The sequence below is a fragment of the Zea mays genome, chromosome 9, assembly GCF_902167145.1.
Source record: "Zea mays cultivar B73 chromosome 9, Zm-B73-REFERENCE-NAM-5.0, whole genome shotgun sequence".
Taxonomy (NCBI): Eukaryota; Viridiplantae; Streptophyta; class Magnoliopsida; order Poales; family Poaceae; genus Zea; species Zea mays.
In genome coordinates, this window is record NC_050104.1 from 116,823,127 (window position 1) to 116,849,502 (window position 26,376).

At 44.9% G+C, this 26,376-nt stretch overlaps 1 protein-coding gene across 4 annotated transcripts; it reads left to right on the forward strand.

Annotated features, from left to right (window-relative positions):
* Window positions 1-8,826: 8,826 nt before the first annotated feature.
* Window positions 8,827-17,425, forward strand: LOC100383133 (uncharacterized). Of its 4 annotated transcripts, none has more exons than XM_008660621.4 (20): window positions 8,827-9,278; window positions 10,079-10,250; window positions 10,344-10,425; window positions 10,517-10,594; window positions 10,687-10,746; window positions 10,829-10,933; window positions 11,292-11,402; window positions 12,534-12,575; window positions 13,363-13,461; window positions 13,537-13,625; window positions 13,745-13,827; window positions 13,905-14,017; window positions 14,118-14,160; window positions 14,254-14,345; window positions 14,684-14,732; window positions 15,407-15,477; window positions 16,660-16,779; window positions 16,894-17,006; window positions 17,124-17,169; window positions 17,265-17,425. In XM_008660621.4, the coding sequence occupies exons 2-20, from the start codon at window positions 10,099-10,101 to the stop codon at window positions 17,295-17,297; spliced, it is 1,581 nt and encodes a 526-aa protein (XP_008658843.1). In that variant the 5' UTR covers window positions 8,827-9,278; window positions 10,079-10,098; the 3' UTR covers window positions 17,298-17,425. The 4 variants fall into 4 exon arrangements, with proteins under 4 accessions (XP_008658843.1, XP_008658844.1, XP_035818239.1 ...); XM_008660622.4 differs by having other exon boundaries at window positions 13,537-13,601; window positions 16,657-16,779; XM_035962346.1 differs by having other exon boundaries at window positions 13,537-13,601.
* Window positions 17,426-26,376: the final 8,951 nt, after the last annotated feature.

Genomic DNA, 26,376 nt, shown 5'->3' on the forward strand with positions numbered 1-26,376 from the left:
TCATTAAGGGTCCTATAATCCACGCACATCCCTTGCGATCCATCTTTCTTTTGTACAAATAGAACCGACGCTCCACAAAGTGAAGACTTCGGACGAATATATCCAGCCTCTTGTAATTCCATTAATTGCTTCTTAAGTTCCTTTAGTTCTTCTATGGACATTCTGTATAGCCGTTTAGAAATAGGAACAGTCCCAGGTAAGAGATCAATGACCAACTCGACTTCAAATCTTTGTCCTTTGGAACTGGTGAGTTCTACAGTTCCCTTAGCACAGTGTATATACTGCCTTTGCCTTTCTTACCCATGACATACCAAGGATCAAGTCTATACTGCTCTCTTCTAACAGTATAGGGGTAGCACATCTGGGTTGGAAATATAGGGTAAGAAAGAAAGAATTGTAGACAAGGCGAGTAATTACGAGAAATGTTACTGCGGGGGATTTATTAGCTAAGTAGATTATTGTGTCACCCACTAAAGCTAATACATTAACTTATAGTGGTACATACTAAGATGCCCAACTATAATGTTTCAATCAATCAAAGAAGCAAATCAAGCATTTATCATCAGAACAATCAAACAATATTTTCAAATATAGAGAAAATAGTTTTTTTTGTCTTAGGCCTCCTATCTCTTAAAAATGTCATAGGGGTAGAGATTTCAAGGTGTGAAATCCATCTTGTCTCAGAGTAGAAAAGGTAAGAATCATCAGAGTAGAACGGTAGAAGGTGAAACAAGATCAAGATAAGTATAGAGAGATTTAGAGTAAGGTAAGTATAGAATGAATCAGAAGAAGGTAAGTAAGTAAGGGTTGTCCAGTTCTATCTAGGTTTCGTCCTACAGTCAACATTTCCTCTGATACCACTTCTGTCACACCCGGGCTTTAAAGAACAAAGCCGGGTGCATCTCATACATGCGCCAAAGAAGACAACATATATAATAACAGAGTGTATAGAGATAAATGTCATAAAACATCAGAGTATTTATTACATAGCGGAAGACTTATTACAAAATAAAATAATGAATATAAAACGAACTAAGGATCGTCGGCGCAAATGTCAACTGAGAAACGCCACCTAGATCAGATCATACTCCTCGCCTTGTGGCTCCTCCTGAACCACCTGCTCTTCTCCTGAGGGGGGGTGTGAGACAGCAAGAGTGAGCTCACATACGTTCATCGCTCAACAAGTTGTGGGGAATAATGTGGCATGAACTCACCAAAGGTGGGAGTTCATGAAGTGTAAGGCTGATCAATGAAATAAAGGCTGAAGCTGAGCATTGCTTTTAAGTTGGTCAAAATTTTATTAGCAATTACTAAGTGTAAGTAAATACCAAACCATTATAATAATAAGTAAAAGTAATAATAAAATAATCCCAAATGCAATGAAATGACAGATTAAGTTTAAGTTCCATAAATTAATCATGTGAGTGTCCGAGCCGCTCATGACCGTGAGCACGGCTAGTATACCAGTTTTACACTCTGCAGAGGTTGCGCATCTTTACCCACAAGTCGTGTTACCCATTTGCCACGGAGTTGATCAGACTCCATACACCTCTACCTAGGAAGCGAGGCAGGGTACCACTACGAGGCCTTTACAAAGTTCCACTAGCTTCAGACTACCCGCTACAGTTTATAGGAAGTTCCAATGCAGGGTTCCTGACTGACTGCCATCGCAGCAAAATCAACCAGGGACCTCCCTACACTGACCACTCCCCTACTGCCCTTGCCCCTTTCGGGTAAGGTAGCCCTCCACTAGCTTTCCTAGTTAATCAGCCAAGGGCGTCCCATTATACCCTTGTGGTAGCACTGTTTTCCCGGGTGGTTCTCCATGTTCCCATTAACATAATGATCTTATCATGAACATAAAATAATGAACAGATAATAGAAAGTGTAATCATGAGTCATAAATATCTTTATACCCAAATCCACATAAAGCAATAGCATGTACTACCCAAAAATTTAGTAGTAAACCAGTGGTGAAACAAGGTATAAAGATAGTCAAATCTAGGGTAACCTATTGGGTCCCATCAAAATTAACCTATGCAAATCATTATGATTAATAAGAACATGAATGGGTAAAAGAAGTGATCAAGGGCACAACTTGCCTTCAATGAGCTCCTGCTCAGCTATCTCTACTTGTTGAACCTCAGATTCCACAGTGGCTTGCTCGTCTACTCGCATCAACACAATACATACATAGCATAGCATAAATTAACATCACATCAAACATGCAAATAGAATATACAGTAATATACTATACATTAAAATAAGATCACAGGAACTGGAATCATTAATTTTGGAGTTATAGAATTCAAGTTATGAATTTCCTAAGGTTTAATGTGATTAAAATAGGATTAGATGAGAAATTAATTTTCTAACTGAGTTCATGTCAAAACAGAGACACTAAATGATAGAAAATAATATTACAAAATTATAGGAAGTGGAATGGATTAATTTGGAGCTAAAATGAATTTACTATGAATTTATCAAATTCTAGCAATTATTTTCATATTAAAAATCTATTTTCCATTTATATTCTCTGGTTTTCGAGTTCTCAGGACAGGGCCTCAATTATCAGAAAACGCAGGGGTTATTCTACAATTATTCCCTAGACTCAGGGAAACAGGACCGAGGACCGCGGGTTATTTACGAAAACATAAAGGGGCTCTTTACAAAGATTGCCACGGCGAAGGGCTACGGGCGATTCTCGGCCGTTGGATCAACGACCGACGCGCCAGATTAAAACTAAGTCTAAGCGAACCGGTACGCTGCGCGAGACGGTGGATTCACATCGGACGGTTTAAAACGTATGCTCCCGTGTTCTAATTTCGTACATCCGATCCAAAATGGACGGCTCACGCTAACCTAACCCAACCGGTCCCCAATGTCTAATCTGGGCCGTTCGCCGTGCATCCAACGGCGCCCTGACACCCCTGCCTCAACCCCGCCGCGCGGTAGCGCACCCGCCGGACCACGACGGCGCCATCGCCGGGGATCCAATCCCCCGCTTTCCGGAGCTAATCCCCCGCGCAACCTGGTGCAAACTGAAGTGGGCGCAATGGGGGGGTTTCCACGGGGCTTTGCCCGCAGCTACCCGCCATGGAGTTTCTCGGCCACGGATGTGGCGAATTCACGGCGGGCTGTAACGACGTCGAGCAATACCGGAGTCTACTCACGTAAAATTTGGGCGCGAGGCGATTCTCCACCGATCAAGGAACATGACGCAGCTAAGGGATGGAGGTTACCAGCAGACACGACGTGAAGCACTCGGTGCGGGGCGAGTCGCGAATGGCGGCGAGGTTGGCCAGTCAGCAAGCAATTCCCCCGATTGCAGCTGGTGCCCCTCCAATTGGATCTTCCCCCAGCTGCCGCGAGAGTAGAACAACGCCCGAATGTCTTCGCTGGCGCTTGAATCTAGCCGGCGGCGAGTTTCTGCGGCAGCGCTCCTACGGCCACCTCCCTTCACTCGGCGGCACGCGATTCTCTCTCTGCTACGGCGGTGGTTGCGAGGGCAGGGAGAGGAGGATGGCGAGGCGAACCAGAGGGTTCACGAGGTCGACGGAGAAGTGGAGAGGGGCACAGGGGGCACCAATTTATCCCCCCGCAAACCCTGGCACGGATTGGAGGAAGGCCGCCCACGCCCGCGAGGATCACGGTGGTGTTCTGTTGCGCCCGCACGCGAGTCCCACGGAGAAGAAGACCCGTCAGCGAGGGGGCCCACACGGCAGCGTACCACGGCGATGACCAAGCGCGGGCGGAACGTAGTTGGAGGCGGCTGACAAGGTGGGGCCGCGCTGTCTGTGGCAGCGGGTCCGAGCGCGCGCGCGGAGGCTGGAATGGGCCGCGCGGGTGTGAATGAATAGTGGGCCGAAAAGGGGGAATCCGTGGACCAGGCAGGTTTTAATCCTTTTCCTTTTTATTTCCTAATCTCTTTTCTTCCTTTCCAAATTCATATTTCCATTTCAAATTTAAATTCCACCCTTGTGTCAAATTTTATCCACAAATCATAAGTGCAATTTTATCATACCCAAAAATGAGAGGAATTTATTTATTTATATATTTATTTTGCATTGTACAATATTTATTCCTTTCCTTCTCCATTTTCATGGTTTTGTTTTCAATTTAGGGTTTGGATGTCATGAGCACATTATTACATTGCTATTGATGCTTTTATTTTTATCATCCACAAATGCACAATCAAATAAACTCCAGCATGATGCACAGGCTATCTATGTGTTCTTTGTGTTAACTATCCACTTATAACTAGGGCTGATCACATGTGATGGTAAGTAGAGGACACAAATTACTGAGATTATCTCTATTCTCATTATTGCACTTTTGAGTATTACATTTTCATATTTAATTCAAGTGTTTCGTGGTGTGCTTCATCGCGCGACGATTTGTTTAATTTCAGTTTAGTCTAAGTGTTGTCTCGCGCGTTTCGCCGCGCGACGTCTCATTTTATTTTTAGCTTAGTTCGTGCATGCTGTCGCGTGCTTCGTCGCGGGGCAACTCGTCCCAATTTTCGGTTTAGTTTGTGTGTGCCGTCGTGCATTTCACCGCGTGACTACCCTTTTAAATTTACCTTGAATTGTTTATAATAATTAAACACGTAGCGTAACTTTATTTGATGCATAACGTGATTGCCAAATTAATATGGTTATGTTTAGATAAGTACTTTAATCTGTAATTGCTTAACATAATCGTCTTTCGACCGTAGCCTCGACCGTTGTTTTCTTTTTCTCGCTTAGTCGTAGGTTGATAGGAAGAGCACGTCAAGGACTTGTTAGTTTTTGGGAAGGTCCGTGGTGTCTTGGAGTTCAAAGAAACAAACTTCTGTTGCCCTATCCACTATCGAGGCCAAGTATGTTGCCGCAGGCCAGTGTTGCACGCAACTACTTTGGATGAGGCAAACCCTCTGGGACTTTAGCTACAATGTGAGCAAAGTCTCACTCCTATGTGGTAATGAGAGTGCAATCCACTTGGCGGATAATCCTGTTGAACACAGCCGCACTAAGCACATAGACATCCGACATCATTTTCTAAGAGATCACCAGCAAAAGTGAGATATCGATGTTTGCCACATTAGCACTAATCACCAGCTAGCCGATATCTTTACCAAACCTTTAGATGAGAAAAGATTTTGTAAGCTGCATAGTGAGCTAAATGTCTTAGATTCGCAGAACTTGGATTGATCTAGCGCATGTATGTCTTTTTATGTATTGATCATGTATGTTGGTGTTCAAGTTGTAAAACATCATCTTCGAACCTCACAAGTTCTTGTGCAAATGATGCATATGTTTAAGGGGAGGATATGTTACAACTTGGTCCTTTAAGACTAACATGTTTGCTTAAGTGATTTTGGTGTAGTCTCAAAGGTGAATGGAAAGGGAAATGGTGAACTTGAACAACAAACAAGGCTTGCACTACGAAACGGTATCATGTTCAAGTTGCCCTTGATGTTCATTGCCTTCTTGTTTTTAATTCGCAATTTTTGGTGAGACAGTGAGGTTTAAAGGCCACTAGTTTCTCCGTTTTGGTGCTTAATGACAAAGGGGGAGAAATTAAGGCCAAAGCAACTGGATTAATTAACACTTGTGAATTTCAAAATTATTATGTTAATACTTGTCTTTTGATCAAAACCCTCTTATTGCAAAACTACTCTCTTCTAGGGGAGAAATTTGATTATAGGAAAAGGGAGAGTTTTTGGTTTTTGATCAAAACTAGTCTTGAAAAGTGTTTTGATTTGTTAAAACAAAGTGTTTTTGGGATAGAAGTAAGAAAACGAATTTGTGTTGCGAAAATAAACCAAGTGATGGCAAAATGATCCAAATATGCCAAATCCAAGACTTATTCTATTGCTGTTGCATTTGGCTTCAATTGACTCATAATCGATCATGTTAGTATCTCTTTTGTTGCTTTTAGGAGTGTTGTCATAAATCACTAAAAATGGGAGATTGAAAGGAAAATGTGCCCTTGGATCATTTATATTTAGTTTTGGTGATTAAATACTCAACACATTTTGTTTGGACTAACATCATCTTGTATGAACAATGAATACATGTAGTTAAAGCAAATTGAGAAAAAAATGCTCTTTTAGCCTTGAAAGTGGGTATACTACAAATCTATATGGTTATAAGTGAAGAATGTATGCTTTTAGCACTTAGTCAATTGTCTTAGGTACTAATCATATATTGTCTAAGTGCTAGGAACTATATGAATTCAAGTTAAAAGGAGAAAAAGAGAATTGAAATGAAAAGAGCAAGTTGGACTGGTTTGTGTAGCACCAGATGGTCCGGTGCCACCCACCAAACAGTCTAGTGCACAGTCCGGCCGAACGGGCCAGTCCATGCTAAGCACCGGACAGTCCGGTGTGCTAGCCGACTAAATGACTACTTAAACTTTATTTCAACAACGGTTGAAGTATCTCTACTACTTATTAAGGCAGTAAGGTTTCTCCCCTCCCCGCAAAGCCCATTCTCATTCTCACATACATCCCACGCCTAGCTAAAATTAAATTAAAAAACACAAATGGCCCCAAGAAGATTTGAACCTGCGACCTCTCAAGCAAATGTGCTCGTAGCTACCACTACACCATATGTGTGTTTATATCTACATTTATTACAGTAAAAACATCTACTACATCTCTCCTGAAGCACACCTGCTACCCTTGCACATGTGTAGTAGTAGATAAGTATCATCGAGATTCTTGAATTATATTTTTGGATGGAGGGAGTAGTACTTAAAGAAGATCCTTGCATGCGATTCCTTTTTTGTTTGAATAATGTTTTCAACTTAAATTCATTTTTGCATGTGTGACATTTATTCTCCGTAATATTTTTTTTCATGGACCTGACTTATGAGTCATTTTTTATAAACCAACGCCAAAGATGAATCCATGTTTCTTACTTGGAAACCCTGAACAAACACCACTAGCAGGAGGCGCTCGCGTTGGCGTCGCTCATCGACGACGAGAAGAAGCTTGACGACTGCTAGTTCGACCTCTGGAAGCAGTCCTATGTGGCCGCATGCGCCGCTGTGTACGGCAAGCTCCGGCGCAGCCGCCGTTTGGACGCGGTCTAGAGCGGCTGCACCACGCTGTCCATCGTCAAACAGGGGGACCTCATGGTCGTCGCCAACGCCGGCGACTCTCGTGTTGTTCTGGGCACCGCATCCGACAACGTTGCCATCACGTCGTCCAGCTCATCATCCACCTGAAACCCAACCTACCACGTAAGTCGCTACTGACCGGTCATGAATTCTTGTGTGCTGGGACGACGACCATTGCTGACATTGTGTGAGTGTCCTCGAACAAGATGTATATAGAGGAATAGCACATCCGGTGGTGCAACGGCCAGGTGTACTACATCGCTGATGAGCCCGTGGTGCAATTCGTTTGGCAGCCCAGCCAAGAGTCATCGGTACTCGCCATGTCGCGCGTAAGGATGACAATGGATGTGATTTATCCGCGTACCCGCGGATAAAAAGCCCGTTGGACACGGTTTTGGGTACGAGCCTGTATCCGTGGATATGGATACGGATAGCAGTTGATATCCGTGGATATTTTTAAAACGGGTACGAAAAATCAGTATCCATACTTGAATACCCGAATATCCATTAAAGTAACTTGACATGTGGGATCACTGGAGTTTGGAACCACTTCACGAACCACAGCCAGCCCAAGTTCCGTCGCGGCCCGCCCATCTCCTGACCGTCTAGCCTCCCCAAATCCCCCAATCGTGTTTTTATCATATTTAAATTTGCTAGACAAATATGTTATCATATTTGAATTTGTTGGATTCAAATATGTTGTATGTGTAGTGGGCAAACAGATATATCCATGGATATCCATTATCCGTGGGTAACGGATGTGGATACTATTTTTTATTCGTAGCGGGTAATGGGTATGTCTAGAGACACTATCCGCGGATAGTCTATCCGTTGTCATCCCTCGCGCGCGTTGGACGACTACTATATCAAGGATTGTGGCATCATATCGGCGCCGGAGGTGACGTAGAGGAGGACCAATAACAATGACCACTCGCAATCGTCGGGGTAGCTTTTGTGTCGGCCTGCCTTTAATTCTTTTCACAAACACATACACTTGCCTTTTGTGTAAGCAAGCGTGTATGGTGGTGCGTGCCTGATGACTGATGAGGGAACTTCTACCGGCAGGTGTGACATGTGCTCTCTAATAATGAGACCATGCAAATCGTGACATATATCGAAGTCTGTATGATACTGATGGTTACAATGTAGTAGTGAAACAACTAAATTAAAATAACAAAATTTATGTATGGCCAGGATCACAAATGGATTATGAAACATTTACTTATAACAATATAAGACAAATTTTATATATAAGTTATCATGATATTATATGTTTTCGCTGCAACGCACGGTACTCACCTAGTACGCTATAATTCACTATTTTTTAAATACCTCTAACGTCCCGTTTGGATCATTGGAATTGAATTCCATTCTAATAATAGTAATTTAGGCATATATCAATTAAGCTAATTCGGTTTTATGCAAAATATATTTGTATACTATTATTAGCAAGATGTCGGAGATATTTATGTGCTACATTTTTAATATAGAGGAGTGAGACGAAGAGTGTAATGTAAGTTATAGATTAGAAACCAATTCTACTAATACATAAAATCATTTCCCACCCTCCACCCCATAAATTTAAGATAGACTTATATCTGAACTTTAGAAAGTGGTGGAATGTCAAATTCCAAACTAAATAAGTTATTTTATTAAGTGAATTCCAATTCCTCTAAAATGAAAGGATCCAAACGCCCCGTAATAATTTTTTAGGGAACCCTTTTAGCATCGGAGTTGCTCTAAACCCCTCTCTCTGGATTCCTCCTCCCGTCCTCCGGTCCTCCCGTTTCCCCCCTTCCCCTTCCGCTTCGCCATTCCTTCTCGGTCAGAACGACGCGCATCCCCGCCCGCACGTTCCCGTGCTCTCGCTTCTCCGGAGGCGACCAGGGTTGGGACTTGGGAGGCTAGCGAGAAGGTGCTACCCGGGCCAACTCCTCCGATCGCCCGCAGGAGAAGGGGATCTCTCCGCCTCCCCGCCCTCGTCGGGCCTTTCCCATCGCCACCCGCGAGGCCACGCGCTCCAGCTCTTGTGAACCGGAAGGGTTCTGGATTTCTGAGCCAAGCGACCAGCACGGTGGCTCGGCCGGGCTGACACTCCCCTCCCCTGTCGCCCGGTCTCTTCCTTCCCGAGCAGAACTCCCCTGCGTCTTGCCGCTTCTAGCATCGGGGAGGTAATACGTCATATCCTTTTATTCTGTTCGTGATAAGTTAATAAATGTTGAAGCTATTACTGAACTGATTAGGAGAAGCCGATTGAATTGTAGAATCAGTATCATTTCTGAGAACAACCAAATTGATTCAGACTGGTTATGAACCGATTGTTGTAGTAGCACTTTTCTGATGATAACATATGCTTCATATTATTTGAGTTTTTGCTTCAGTTTTTGTAACAACTAATGCTTAATCAAACACTAGTCATAAATTTCAGAAACGCCCATTCAAAGTCGGCAAACCTGGCAGTTAAAGATTGAAGATCCTTAATAGGTACCAAAGAAGTTACAAAAATAGCAATATCCACGCGAAGCTAGTAACCGAAACAAAGTTATCATACTTCCGGCATTCTGGCCTTTTCACACTCAAAACAGACAACCAGCCATGTGAAAAGGATTGCCCAAACAGTGAAATTTTCCATATATCTCCTTAAGGCTGATGCTTCTATGTGCAGCTAAATTCTCAGAAAAGCTCCTCATAAATAATCCTCCCAAACAGGGCTTTGTCACCTTGCTTGACCTGTTCACCAGGGTGGGGTTTGATTGATTGGTTCATTTGTTCAGTCGATTCCCAACAAAACTTGAGCTGAAATTTAGTGGCAACTATAGTCTGACTTGTTTTTGTCGGGACCCTTAGGGATTACCTAAATATATTATGTTTTTCAGCTTGGGATTGCCAGTGAACAAATTATTTTTCATGTGTGTATATATTGGGTTTTCGTCCTGCATTTAGTCATTCTGTTAATGCCATCTTTCTACAGAAAAATTATAGAGGAAGGATATGCGGGATCCATTTGATGCACCGGTTGATCTCATTAACCCGGACCATAATGGTGGGAACAAACTTTCTAGGACTGGTGCAGTGTCTGCTGGGGACTATGGTTTACAAAATGGACCCAAATCCTTTGCCCCAAACTCCGACACCCTAGTCAGGTCCTTCCTTCTTGAACAAAAAGACCTGCTGCAGACATTTTCTTTCATTTTGTTGACTTCTTTCTTAAATGAGGCTATATCTTGCGTCGGCAGGCATCAAGTCCAGGTTGCATCCTTGCACAAAGACTTAGTTTTGGAAGATCCCAATACTCGTATCATGGATCCTGAGACCAAGGTAAACTGTTCAGACTTTGGAAAAGTTGCAATTTGATGTTTCTTTCAATCTGTGCCAAGTCCTTTGACCCTCTGATGTTTCTGTTTTGCAGGAACTTTACTTTAGATCACAATCACAAGGGGACGAGATCTTGTTGCTTCGCAAGAAAATTGCTGAGGCATCTCTCAAGGTAGGAGGTTAAAAAGGGTAAATCCCTAACATTTGTTTCTTTTCTTCTATCACTAAGCCTAATTTATGACTGTAGTTATTTCATTGCGGCAGGAGCTGAGATTACTGGGTGAAAAACATATTCTGGAGAGGAGGCTCACAGACTTGAGGATGGTCTCTATAATCATACATCTCATTTTACTTTCTGTTCCATTCGTACAACTATTTATTAATTTAAATATTTCCTATTTGCTAGGCTGTTGACGAGAAGCAGGAAGAAGCTATATCTGGTGCTTTGCAACAATTGAACCAGAAGAAAACCCATCTTGAGGACAATATGAGACTGGCAAATGAACTAAAAGTATGGTGCTATTATACATTTCAATAATGTAGGATTGTAGGCTCAAAATCTCTATACACAGTGTGCTATTTACCTATTTTATATCTTGTACTTTTTTCATTATGTTCTTTTTGGTTGATGATCCAAATATTGTGATTAGAAAAATGCCTTGCACTAAATATAACATGTGGGTCCTGACTCCTTGGCCTACATATTGATGAGCCATGGGTAAAATATTTTCTCAACCACAAGCTTTAGTGTGACAATTATGTAAAGCATCAGCTCTAGTTTTCTGCATTTGGCTGTTCTTAGTTTTGTTGTCAACTGTATTTTATGAAATACATTACATGCTTTTCAATTGTCTTTCTGTTTCTTCTAGGTTGAGGAAGAAGAGCTATACTTTTTTACTTCTTCATTGCTTAGCATGCTAGCAGAATACAATATTCGCCCACCTCAAATAAATGCTTCCATCATTACAACTGTTACAAAGGTAATTCTTACTGCATCATATTTTTAAACGTCCTTTCCTTACTCTGGATCATTTACTATATTGTGGCCTGAGTCATTTTTTCTCTGTTAATCATAAATAAATGCAGTTTATGTTTATAAGCTAGAAATACATTAGCTATGTTTTGCTAAAGTATCGTTGGGTACTACTCCCTCCATTCTTTTTTATTTGTCGTGGTTTAGTTCAAAAATGAACTAGCGAACGACAAATATTCGAGAACGGAGGTAGTATATGGAACCGAGAAGGAATATATTTTGTTAATCTAACTACTGGTCGACAGAGTCAAAAGATTTGTGACATTTTTAACAGTGTCTGTATTTCTGATGAATTCATAGTTTATTTGAATTCAGGTTTTCATTATATGCACACGTCCCTTTTGCTCAAATACTACTGTAGTATCTTTGTAATGGCTTTGCTTTATCAAAAGCTATATCTTAGTCGACTAGCAAGTTGTTTTCTAGTAGACTTCTTTGTTAGCAATAGAGGAGGCTTAGGAAGATCTCGGCAGTCACTCCCAGGAGCCGAGGCTCACTCTCACTCACTTGGCAGTCACTCAGGAGGGAAAGGAGGGAGAAACACATCAGGTTTTGAGAAGAGGGAAAGGAGAGAGCATACCAGGTTTTGAGCAGTATGTGCTCAAATTCTGGTGTGTTTTCCTCTCCCTCCTGAGTGACTACCAACTGTCTGCTGAGCGAATGAGAGCGAGCCTCAGCTTCTGGCCAAGTGAGTGAGAGCTTCTTAAGATTCCATAGGTAACACGATTGTCATGGTTCAGAAACTTACCAAGCAGAATTTACTCTGACACTGCAGAACAGGTTAGTTAGTATGGATAGCTACAATGGGTACTTCTCCATGGCTTTACTTCTGTGTGCTTTTGTTGCATGGCTAGCTGCCATCATAATCTCTATTGAAATTGTTTTGGTGTTTTTTGCTAGTTTATCTGTTATTATTTTAATTTCTCCTAAACCTTAGCTTAGTTGCTTGCTCAGCTCAGTTCATATGGTCGCTGTAGTATGCTTATATTAGTCTTTAAAAATCAAACCTGTTTACTAGCTTCTTTTTGTTTTACTTTTACTCAGTTTCTCACGAGAATGAAATGATTTCTTTTTTCAGCGTTTGTACCAACAGATGCATTTGAAGCTCAGATCTTTAAATGTAAGTCTTCATAATTTTGAATCCTTAAGATTGTGATATGTTTAACACTTGAGACTTGACATGAAACTCATGCTCTTCTGGAATTTAAAATGTGGGTACTTATGAATGCCCTTTTTTGTATTCTATATTGAGCATTGGTTATTGACCCACTGAAACCTAATGTTGACTCGAAAAATGTAATGAAACTGATGTCTCAGTTTGTTTTAATTTGTGCGGTATTGTAATAAGATTAAAGCATTATTTTCTCCTTTGTACTCCCTCCGTCCCAAAATATAGTTCTTTCTAGACCTCTTTTTTTCGTCCACATTTAAATGAATAAGAATGAATCTAGACATACATATCAATCACATTCTTAGATTTACTAATGAATGCATGTTTAGGCTAAAAAGAATACTATTTTGGGACGGAGGGAGTATTAAAGTGTGTTTTCCCTGACTGTAATTTTGGGTGGGTGGGCGTGGGACTTGCAAGAACAGATATCAGCATCCCCCTCGAAGAATTTACCACTGGGGCAGCTATGCTTTATATGGTTGTTTGGGCTTACATATGAGTTTCTTTATATAGCTCCACTGTTGATCATCAATTTACTTTTGCACAAATTATGATTGCTAGATCGATGACATTTTCAAGAGTGTCTCGAACTGTGCCTTGAAATATTTGCATGCATAGAACACAACATAATTCAGTCATCAAGAATTCAAGATGACTTTCATTTAACAACTGTTTTTTCAGTATGTTAACCCCTTTCATAGTTTGTGTATCATATAAAAACTTTATACTGATCCAGGACAATTTAGGTGATATGACTCAACCTGGAAATATATATAATCCCAATCTTCAGCAAGTAACCCTATCAAGAAATGAACCTTCCCCATCTTATAATTTGGTAACTACTAATGTGGCCCTTTACTTAACTTTGCTTAACTTCATACATAATTGTTTAAGTGGTTCTTGTTTACAGGATTCAAATAGGAACACTCTTCAACAGTATGCTCAAGGTCCAAGTGACCGACATATGGATCAAATGTACCATGGATCCAATTTTCAGCAGTAATTCAAGATTTGCCATTATGGCATTATCTAATTATTGTTTGTAGTCATCCAGTCTAATCTCTGATCTATACAAAAATATCTTTGACATATGTTTCTTGTCTGCTTTATTCTTTCAGGGATACTGGCGGTACTACTCCCTCTAATTATTTTGAGGGAGACAGAAGAGTAGATGGTGACTCACAGTTATACCAACCTGATGGTAAATAAAGATCTAATTTTGTGATTATATGAGATTCCAGATCATATCTATTGATATTATTGACAATTATAATCTAGGTGACGCTTTACCTGGTATTGAGGGGTTTCAAATTGCTGGTGAACCTAGACCAGGATTTCAATTAACAGCATGCGGTTTTCCTACTAATGGTACTACCCTTTGCAATTTCCAGGTATATTGTTTTCTGAACTTTTGTTGCTATTCTTTATAATTGCTATAGGTGTTAAATCTTGTAAATAAAACCTTTCATCCCATTGATGTTGCTGTTCTAGTGGGTTCGCCATCTTGAAAATGGTACCAGACAGTCTATCGAAGGTAAAGTGGGGAATTTATCCTAGATCCTATGGCATATTATTGTTCACAGATAATTTAATTTTGTTGACTAGTTCTTTGTATTTTGAAATTTAGGTGCCACGATGTATGACTATGTGGTCACTGCAGATGATGTTGGTACTTTTCTTGCTGTAGACTGTACACCTATGGATGATAATGGCCGCCAGGTTATTATTCAGAACTATAAAATATATTGACCGTTTATTTGGCTTTAGGATGCACTCCTATGTTTTTTTGTGCATGTCAATACTAAGTCAATGTTTTTCTACTCATTTGTTCTCTATAATAGTACGTGCTAGAATTTGCAAATTTGAAGACATGCATTTATGCTACTGGTTTTCCTAGTCACGCTTAATGTGTAGATGAGAGAAGTATACTTGAAGTTTTTACCTTTTACATTGGTTCAATATTGTAACCACCAAACATGAGCATCTTGATTCTGGAAAACATTGAATTAAAGTCCACAATACTGTTATTGTAGTGTAACAAGTCTCCTTTTTTGTAGGGTGATTTGGTGACAGAATTTGCTAACAATGGGAATAAGATAACCTGTGGTGAGTTTTCACTGCAGTGTTGCTGCATTTTTTGAGTGCTGATCTCATGTATTACAATATTGTAACACTTATCTTTATGGGTTAGCATATTGGAACTTACATATATTCTACATTGCTAGAGGGGATGCTAGGGTTTCTTGTAGGAAATGGTTCCTGAAGACATTTACTAGGTAAATAGTGAATAGTCAGAATAATCCTGTTGGATAAAGCTGAAAGGGCATTTATATCTTCTTTAATCATATTTTTTTGAATACATTAATCTTGCACAACCATGAACTAAGATTAAGGAATCCGCCTTTCTGGCTGTGGTTTTTTGCATTCCTTAAATGTGTCCCAAGACCCAAGGTAGTTGTGCTGTTACTTCAAAAATCAAAATATGACTGCATTTAATAATTTCCAAATTGCTATGCATTTTAATTTGGTATTGAAACTGTTTAAATATTCATGGTACTGGAGTGATGGTCAAGTTTGCTGGTTTAACTATTTTTTGAGAAATCTGAGTCACAGTTACCTGGATGGACATGTCATTCAGTTTCTCAAACATCATTCCAATTTTCGAGTCAATTTGCATGGCTTTAACGACTTGAACAAAAGGGCACAAACCTGTGTGCTGTCATATAGTATTTCTACTTGCTTGCTTACTTAACAAATGAAGTTCCATTCTACATCTGCAGATCCAGAGATGCAGAGTCATATTGATGCATATATTTCTAATGGGAGAGCTGAATTTGAAGTTTTTGTCCTGGTATGTGTGAAAATGTTTGGGAAAAGACCATTGTTTACCCTGAACAATCCACATTATCTGTTTGATCCCCTGAACAAAATTTCAGCTCAATGCTACCCCAAACCATTTCAACTTTTGCAATCTACCCCCTAATGGTTTTCTTGTGTTTCTCTGCATACAAGTTGAGTGTTAAGTTCAATTTTCCTGGGGTGTTAAATGCATTAGTTTCTTCATTGTTTTTATGCAATTTTGCATTTTAGGGTTAATATGTAGTAAACTCTCCCAAACTATGAATATGATCATGAAATTTCTTATTGCAGTTTTCCAGAATAAGTTATGATGCCTAAATGCCTCTATAGCTCCTAAAAATTGGTACTTATGTGGAGGAAAAAAAATCTCATTGGGGGTAGATTGGATGAAATAGTTTGATGGGAGTAAATTGAGTCGACATTTCATTCAGGGATTAAATGGCCAAACTAGATTGTCTGAGTAGTAAAATAGACTTTCCAAATTGTTGACATCAATTGTTGTGTGCTTATTTTATTGTTTGGTTTTATGTAATATGGGTGTCTGGACGTTTCCTTTTCCCCTGTGTAGAATAGGTCCTGCACCGGTGCACCCTATTGTTGAAGGGAAATACTCTCTCCGTTCTTTTTTATTTGTCGCGGTTTAGTTCAAAAATGAACTAGCGGACGTAGGGGTGGTAATGGATTGTGATCCAAATAGTTCTTCACAAAATGTCAAGGCCCTAAATAAATTATAGCTCAAAAATGACTAGAAATAAAGCCCGATCTTAACCCGCTTCGATCCTTAAATCTTATAGTGCAAAATTTATAGCCCATTGTCAGCCCTAAGCGGACGACAAATATTCGAGAACGGAGGTAGTAGTTGGGTAGAAGTATTGGATGTTATGATGTTGTTTGGGAAAGTAGTTGGGTAGAAGTATTGGATGTTATGATGTTGTTTGGGAAAGTAACCATGTCAGCCTTCTCTTTTGGAGTTCAGTTAGGACTTTTCAGTTCATTCCGGGCAACTTCTTTTATACTCCTGTCCTCCTAGCAACCATCTGGCATTGCTAGCTGAACAGTCATTTTATTCATTGCACTATGATTGTATCATGCATGTTTGATACTGATTCTGGAAAAAAAATTTGGTTAAACAATATCTAAGCGCTGTGTCTGATTTAGACCTTTTGTGCAGCAGGCTTATTCTCCTGAGGAGTGGGAATTGGCTACATTGGTGCTAACACGACCTAACTATCAGATTAAGTTCAAAAAGACCGGTGAAGCTATAATTGATGAGAAGTACTCACAAAGTCTACAGGTATATTTATACATGTGACATTGGCTATCATAGTAATTGTAAACCTACAGTAACTATTTGATTAATCTGACACGTTTATTCAATCCTCTTATATATTATAATTTGTCTTTGCAGATGAAAATTCCAAATGGGCGCACAACTCAATTTGTTTTAGTAACTGCGGGTGCAACTCTCCCATTTAACACACAGGGAATATCAGAGCCAAACAATGAGGATTACGATGTTAGGTATCAACTGTGACAGCTTACTTCATTATCAGCCTTCTTTGTGGATATTTTTTTTGCATTTTTGCAAATAAAGTAAAAAAATAAAATCTAGATATATCTGATTATCTGACTTTTTAGGTTACGCGATCTAATCGTATTAGTCATGAGAACTTTCCAGAAAAAGGTATCCCTTTTATATGGCAATTTCTGATCTTAACCTTTAGGTATCTGGATGACGTATTTACATGTTTTCATTTGTTTGATTTTCATGCTTGACAGGCTTTAGATGCCAAAAGGAAAGTCAACACTTAGAATCCATGTTGATCTGTTACAAAAGATTCTATGTAAAACCGTAGAAAATTTTCCTATTTTTGATTGTTTTGTGCAGTATTCGATGATTTTTGTTCTTGAGATGGAATGAGCTCTCGATCAAAGTTTTGCTAGGTGCTAGACGGAATCTAGGCGATGACCCTTAGCCTAGGGACTAGTCCAAGCCTAGGCGATGCTAGACGTTTTGCCAACTTATATAATATATACATTTATAGATAAAAAAGAGGGAAGGACCAGTAGACATACCTTTTGTCCTTGCAGATCTGCTAATCACTGAATTCTCAAGCACTGCTGCAATAGAAGTGGACAACACTTTTAGATGTAATTGAGCATCAATACAAGTGATAAAAAAATAGGAAATAGCAAGTTAGGTACTTATCTGATGTCTGACCCTTCTCCCATCCATTAAGTACTGATCAGCAGCATAGGATGGTCTTTAGAAATCACAAACATGAAGGGATAGTAGGCAACAACACATATAAAATGCAGCAACACGAAATAAAATAACAAGCGCATGATTCAATTCTCACAAGCCACAACACAAAACACAAGCGCACAACATGAGTTCTAAGTTCACAAGTTAAAGATACATGGATGCATAATAAAGCTAAAACATGACATGAAGCTGGCTCACATTTAGGTTTCATCCATCTCATACTCATTCTCATCTTCATCAAACTCTTCTTCTTCGGACTCAAACTCTTCTTCATTGAGCTCTCTCACCCTTGCACTTCTACGCAACTCTAGTTGTTCTTCTGCTCCCACTGCATCTCCAAGCACAGACCAAGGTATCCCTGTACCTTCCATGACTTCTTCCTCATCTTCGTCATCTCTAAAGGAAACTAATGCACAATCATCTCCATTCTCTTGGAGGAAACCTTGAGCTTCAGTTGTACCACTAGACAAGAGAACATCAGTAATTTTCTTGGACTTGTATTAATTAGCCTGTTGTTGAACTGAATGTAGACCAACTTGTTGAGGCGGTCTGTAGTAAGCCTATTTCTCTTCTTAGTGTGCACCTATAAATTAAAAATAAGAGCACTTTTAGTTCTGCAATTTTATTGTAATGCTGTTGTAATTTTGATAACAGATAGGTACTAACCCCATCAAACCCACTCCAATTTCTTTCACAACCAGAAGAACTTGCTGTTAAAGATAGGATCTTGGTAGCCATCTTCTGTAGAGTTGGTGTTTCAGTTCCATAAAGCTGCCACCATGACGCTGAAATAAAATACCTCTCTATTAGTTAGTAGTATAACAGATTGCTTGTTACAATGCTGAAATAAAAACCTCTCTATTTACAAACAACTGTTACCTGGATTATAATCAAAGTTTTCAAAAGTCCTTGCAAACTTCTTGCTAAATGGGCCTTCTCTATTCTGAAACTTCTGGAGTTCGATGTTGGCTGCTAGTTCTTGCATTTTGTCGTCATGATAATAAAAAGTCTCCACACAATTGATAAAACCTTCTGTTATTTTGGGAACATCAAAGATTGATGGGTCAACATAACTGTAGTGCGGATTCAACAAATAAGCTGTCAAATGCAATGGAGAATCATGTCTTCCAGCCATCTTCTCAATAACAACAATCTCCCTCGCAGGTCAAACATAGCTGGAGGTTCAATTCCAGACCCAAATTGTCCAATTGCTTCACACATTTGCTTGAAATCATGTCCAATAGCTGGAGGTCAAACATAGCTGTCACATGCATTGAATGATATTGCTATCAATATTACAAAACAACAAGGAAATTAAAAAACATCAAGGAAATATGATGAAAATGAAATCTGAAATTAAAAAACAACAAGGAAATTACCATGGTTAAAGGCCCATCTTGCAATATATTTATGCACCTCATGTAATCTTTCTTTCCAAAGTTCCTTGTTAAGCCTCTATTGAGTCAAAGATTTAGATTTGGTTGCTGTAGGATCAATAGCTTTTGTCCATTTGTCCATGGGGCCTAATTTGTGAGGCTCTGAACTTCCAACACAAGTCACTTCTTCTGATCCTCCAACCCTAGACACATGAACTACCTCTATAAGTTCTAGCTCACGAACAGTCTTCTCCTCCCTTTTCCTTTTTGCTTCATCTAGTGCTTTCTTGCACTTTTCTTGAGCCTCCAGCAACTTCTCTTTAGTGGTCTTCATGTCTTGGCATTTCTTCGCATTCTTTCCTTCCTGGGCGATATGTTGCTTCAACCGATAAACCCCTCCACACATTTGCTTGTCACACAGTATGCACTTTACCTTGTCCTTATTGTTTATATCAACAAGAGCCCCATACTCCCATCCCACATCATCTGAATTTCTTCTAAGGACACTAACTCCCTCTGGTGCACTTGTAGTTTCTTCAGATTGACCCTCTGTCATCTGAGTTCAAGCCATCATATGTGAATAACAGAGGAGATGAGAGGAGAGAAGCAGGGGAGGAGGAACATACGGACCTTCTCTGTCGGCGAAGAACCAGGGGAGTTCTCTGTCGGTGAAGAATCAGGGGGCAGGGGAGGAGAGAAGCAAGCAGGGCGGAGGATGTGCAGGCGTGCTACGTGCAGCCGCTTCTCTGGCGGAGGGGGTCTCCGGCGTCTGGCGGAGAAGCAAGCAAGGGAGGGGGTATCTGGCGTCCGCGCACTCACCTAACCCCTATTCCTTTTTCGCGTCTGCCCTTTCCCTCCCGCGTCGCTCCCTTATCCCCTACCCCGCGCGCTTTCCCGCTCGCGCGCTCTTTCCCTCCCGCGCGCGATTTCCCGCCCGCTTTCTAGCTCGCGTGCGCGGCGCGCGCCTAGCCCGCCTCCGCGACGCCTGGGCACCTGAGCGCCGCGGAATCGCCGCGGAATCGACGAGAGGCGCCGCCTAGGCGCTCCGATCGACTAGGAGGCCGCCTACCCCCCTAATCCAGGCGGAAGGCCATGGCCTAGCGCCTAGGCACGACGTAATCGTCGATTTTCAAAATCCTGCTCTCGATAGAGCAGGAATTTCAAGAGTTACCTGTTGGAGACGTGAGGGCACATAAAACAGTTAGAGGAACCTAAGATCACTTATCCTAGGATTAGTAGGTTTGTGTAATTCTTTTTCTTCTCAGTGCTTGCTCTAAGTTAAGTCATGTCACTACGGTCTATGAGATGTTCGTTGCAGCTCTTGAATACAACTTTATTTCTGTATGTTGATTTTGTTTATCATTTGTTCACCATGCTGTTACATAAAGTAGGTTCGCAAAGAATCGAATTTGCAATGTTCATCTCACGGGATTCCACTATGCCTTTCGTTCAGCACATTGCCATTTCATCTGTTTTTCAGGGACAATTCATGAAAGGCTACAACATTTTCCTGCTTCTGGATTGAACCTTCGTTTTAATGGTGTGGTGGGAGGGGGAGGTGGTGGTGGCGAAGGTACGGTGTGAGCGGAGAGGGCTAAAGAAGGTGCCCCAATAGAGGCGCTAGGGAGGGAGGGAGATGACACGGGCTCAACCGCTAGGGAGGCGATCGCAGCACATGGAAAGACAAGCGGTCCAGGCACGTGACGGCCCGCCTGAGGGTGGATCTCGATGCAGTCCCAGAGAATAGGGTTCCAGGCTGGATCGAAGGTCACGAACATGCCCCGGATGAGCTGGCCGTCGTGGAGGAGGGCACACACAGTCACGAGAGCAGCGGGTGAGGTAAAGCTCATGTATGGTGGGGGTGACATCATGGAACCGGTGAGGGTGAAGGCAACACTGGTGGGAGAAGCGGAACAGCGCGAGTAGCGAGGAGGGATGGTGAGGGGACGACCGCTAGGGGAGACCGTCAAGAAAGGGCAGCGCTGCTGCTGGGAGGGGACCGGTGGTAGAGGGCACGGCAGATGGGGCCGGTGACCTGGCGGGGACGGCGCGGCCCTAGCGCGCCTTCTCCAAGCGAAGGCTGGAGGCTGGCGTGAGCTCGCTCCGGGGGCTCCTGGACGCAGGGGCAAGCGAGGTCGGCCCGACGAGCTCCTGGCGCAAGCGACTGGAGCGAGGCCGATAGAGAGGGCGCGGTGCCGGGACCGGCACAGGGCGGCCGCGGTGGGGGGGGGGGGGCGAGGCCGGTGGAGTGGGCACGCAGAGGGCGCACAGCGGGACCCGGCCGGGGCCAGCATAGGGCGGTCGCAGGTCGCGGTCAGGGGGGCGAGGTCGCCGGAGAGGAGTGACGACCGACGGAAGGGAGAAGGTAGGCTGGCGCGGACCTAGAGGAACGGAGACCGGCGACGCAGGGGGCAGACCGACGGCGTGGGAGAAGGCAGGCCGGCGCGGCGCGGACCTGGAGGAAGACCCGTGCTGGGGGCGGGTGCACCTGGCGGCGCGCCTGGGAGGGATGCCGGCGGCTGGCGGCTGGCGGCGGGAGGGAGAGGGGCCGGCGGCTGGGAGGGAGGCCGGTCGACAGGGGGCCGGCGACTGGGAGAAAAAAACCTAAACCTAGCTCTGTGATACCATGTAGGAAGAACCCATGACCCTAATCAGGGTTGGGTGTGGTATTAATAGACTTGAGTAATTGGGCCTGGCCCATTACAACGAGGGTGAGATGGTAATTACATGGGGAAGGCCCTAAACACTAGACGGGTAGTCTAACAGGGAAGGTCCTAAACCCTAGACGGGTAGTCTAACCCCCGCAGTCACAACTCTATCCTGTACAAATGTTGAGACTGGATTGAAAGTCTAAAAATACACTCGACGGTAACCCCTTGGTGAAGATGTCGGCAAACTGTAGCGTGGTGGGGACGCTGAGAACCCGAACGTCACCGGCAGCGACACACTCGCGGAAGAAGTGTAGGTCGATCTCTACGTGCTTGGTGCGCTGTTGCTGCACGGGGTTGGTGGAGAGGTAGACCGCGCTGACGTTGTCGCAGTAGACGAGGGTGGCGCGCTGGAGGGGACTGTGGAGCTCGTGGAGGAGCTGGCGCAGCCAGGAGGCCTCTGCCACGCCATTGGCCACAGCACGGTACTCGGCCTCAGCGCTGGAGCGAGAGACGACGGGCTGCCGCTTGGCGGCCCAAGAGACGAGGTTGGCGCCCAGGAACACGGCGTAACCGGAGGTGGACCGGCGCGTGTCGGGACAGCCAGCCCAGTCAGCATCGGTGTAGACCACGAGCTCCGACGTCGGGGATGGTCGCAGTAGGAGGCCGTGAAAGGGAAATGTGCCCTTGGGCCATTTCTAAGTATTTTGGTGATTTAGTGTCCAACACAAGTGCCTTAGTGTAAAAAGGTGGACAAAGTACAAATCAAGAATAAAGGTATGTTTCTCAGACTTAGTACATTGTTTTATGGACTAATGTATTGTGTCTAAGTGCTGGAAACAGGAAAAATCCGATTGGAAATGTCTTGGCTCGAGCAGCCAAGACTCTGCTCAGTCTGGGAGCACCGGACAGTGTCCGGTGCGCCAGGCTGGCTCGAGCGAAGTGGCCGCTCTCGGGAATTCACCGGCGACGTACGGCTATAATTCACCGGACTGTCCGGTGTGCACCGGACTGTCCGGTGAGCCAACGGTCGGCCGGGCCAACGGTCGGTCGCGCGATCTGCGCGGGACACGTGGCCGAGCCAACGGCTAGAAGGGGGCACCGGACTGTCCGGTGTGCACCGGACATGTCCGGTGCGCCAACGGCTCTCTGGCTGGCAACGGTCGACTGCGCCATTTTTGGAAGGAAATCGGGCACCGGACAGTGTCCGGTGTGCACCGGACTGTCCGGTGCGCCAGTCGACAGAAGGCAAGATCTGCCTTCTTAGAATGTTCTCAACGGCTCCTAGCTGCCTTGGGGCTATAAAAGGGACCCCTAGGCGCATGGAGGAATATACCAAGCATTCTTACAACATTCCTAAGCACAAAGACCTCGATTCCGCGCATTTGTTTCATTGTGATAGCATATAGAGCTCTAGTTGAGTTGTGAACTCATTGGTTGTGTTGCGAGCTCTTGTTGCAACTTGTGTGCGTGTTGACACTCTGATTTTTGTGTCTTGTGTGCGTTGCTAATCCCTCCCTTGCTCCGTGCTTCTTTGTGAACATCTTTTGTAAGGGCGAGAGGCTCCAAGTTGTGGAGATTCCTCGCAAACGGGATTAAGAAAAGCAAAGCAACACCGTGGTATTCAAGTTGGTCTTTGGACCGCTTGAGAGGGGTTGATTGCAACCCTCGTCCGTTGGGACACCACAACGTGGAGTAGGCAAGCTTTGGTCTTGGCCGAACCACGGGATAACCACTGTGCCATCTCTGTGATTGATATCTGTGTGGTTGTTGTGTTGTGTCGAGACTCTTCTCTAGCCACTTGGCAATTACTGTGCTAACACTCTAATCAAGTTTTTGGTGGCTATAAGTTTAAGTTTTACAGGATCACCTATTCACCCCCCCTCTAGGTGCTCTGAGGCCGTAGTTGAGGGAGCCGCGGAGGTAGCAGAGTATCCGCTTGAGCGCGGTGAGATGGGGCCTTCCCCATGTAATTACCATCTCACCCTCATTGTAATGGGCCAGGCCCAATTACTCAAGTCTATTAATACCACACCCAACCCTGATTAGGGTCATGGGTTCTTCCTACATGGTATCACAGAGCTAGGTTTATGTTTTTTTTCTCCCAGCCGCCGGCCCCCAGCCGACCGGCCTCCCTCCCAGCCGTCGACCTCCAACCACCGGCCCCTCTCCCTCCCGCCGCCGGCCGCCAGCCGCCGGCATCCTTCCCAGGCGCGCCGCCAGGTGCACCCGCACCCGCCCCCAGCGCGGGTCTTCCTCCAGGTCCGCGCCGGCCTGCCTTCTCCCTCGCCGTTGGTCCGCCCTTGCGCCGTCGGTCTCCGTTCCTCCAGGTCCGCGTCGGCCTACCTTCTCCCTTCCGTCGGTCGTCACTCCTCTCCGGCGACCCCGCCCCCCTGGCCGCGGCCCGCGACCGCCCTGTGCCGGTCCCGGCACCGCGCCCTCTCTGCCGGCCTCGCTCCAGCCGCCCGCGCCAGGATCTCGTCGGGCCAGCCTCGCTTGCCCCTGCGTCCAGGAGCCCTCGGAGCGAGCTCGCGCCAGCCTCTAGCCGCCAGCCGCCGCTTGGAGAAGGCGCACCAGGGCCGCGCCGTCCCCGCCAGGTCACCGGCCCCATCTGCCGCGCCCTCTACCGCCGGTCCCCTCCCAGCAGCAGCGCTGCCCTTTCTTAACGGCCTCCCCTAGCGGTCGTCCCTCACCATCCCTCCTCGCTACTCGTGCTGTTGCGCTTCTCCCACCAGTGTTGCCTTCACCCTCACCGGTTCCATGACGTCACCCCACCATACATGAGCTTTACCTCACCCGCTGCTCTCGTGACTGTGCGTGCCCTCCTCCACGACGACCAGCTCATCCGGGGCATGTTCGTGACCTTCGATCCAACCTGGAACCCTATTCTCCAGGACCGCGTCGAGATCCACCCTCAAACAGGCCGTCACGTGCCTGGACCGCTTGTCTTCCCATGTGTTGCAATCTCCTCCCTAGCGGTTGAGCCCATGTCATCTCCCTGCCTCCCTAGCGCCTCTATTGGGGCACCTTCTTTAGCCCTCTCCGCTCACACCGTATCTTCGCCACCACCACCTCCCCCTCCCACCACCGATTGGGTGGTTGACTCCGGGGCCTCCTTCCACACTACCCCCACAACTAGTTCGTTATTCCACTCCCATCCATCACACCCCTCACATCCTTCCTCCATCGTCGTTGGCAACGGTTCCACCCTCCCGGTCACCTTAGTAGGTGCATGAGTTCTTCCAGGACCATTCTGCCTTAACGACGTCCTTGTTGCTCCCGAACTGACTCATCCCCTCCTCTCGGTTCGTCGCTTCACTAGTGACAACCAGTGACACTATGGAGTTTGACCCCTGGGGTCTCACCATACGCCACCTTCCCACACATGCTGTCCTCGCTGTGACAGCTCTAGCCCCCTCTATTCTCTTCACTTGCCCTCCACTCCCCACACCAGAGTAGCCTCATCTCCTGCCCTTACTACTACCACCACATCACATGCTATTGCTACTACCACCACCTCCTCCGCCATTTGGCACCGTCGCCTCGGGCACCCTAGACCTGACGTCATGTCCCATCTTGCCGGCCACTCTGACATATCCTATACTCGGGGCTCTTCTGAGCACCTCTGTCATGCTTGTCAGCTTGGCCGTCACTCCCGTCTTCCTTTTTCCACTTCCACGTCCAGGGCTGTTCAGGCCTTTGATCTTGTCCACTGTGACCTCTGACGTCTCCTGTCCTTAGCCTCTCCGGCTACAAATACTACCTGGTCATTCTGGACGACTACTCCCATTTTCTTTGGACTTTCCCCCTTAGGCTGAAGTCCGACACGTTTACCACCCTCACTCACTTCTTCGCCTGGGTATCCACCCAGTTCCAGCGCCCGGTCCGTGCCCTGCAGTGTGACAATGGCCGCGAGTTCGACAACAACGCCTCCCGTTCTTTCTTCCTCATTCACGGCGTCCAGTTGCGTCTCTCGTGTCCCTACACCTCTGCTCAGAACGGCTAGGCCGAGCGCATAATTCGCACCACCACCAATATGATCCGCTGCCTTCTATTTCAGGCGTCTCTCCCTGCCACCTACTGGGCAGAGGCCCTTCATACCGCCACGCATCTCCTCAATCGTCTTCCCTCGAAGGCGGTGAGCCACCCTACACCTCACTTCGCCCTGTACGGCACAACCCCTTCCTATGACCACCTGCGCGTGTTCGGATGTGCCTGCTACCCTAACACTTCCGCTACCGCCCCTAACAAGCTTTCTCCTCGCTCCACTCGCTGCCTCTTCCTCGGCTACTCCCCTGACCACAAGGGGTATCGGTGTCTGGACCTCACCTCCCACCGCATCATCATCTCTCGTCACGTCGTCTTCGACGAAGATGTGTTTCCCCTTGCAGGCTCCACCCCACCCACCGATCTCGACTCACTCCTCGAGTCCGATCTGGTTCCCCCACCCCCGGTGCCTTGCCTTGCGCCATTACCTGTACCTCGTGCGGCCACGACGCCACCACTCACGCCCATTCTCGCGCCACACGTGGCCCCGTCGACCCCGCCTGTGCCCCGCGCGGCCACGTCGGCCACGCATGCGCCACGCGCGGCCCCGTCGA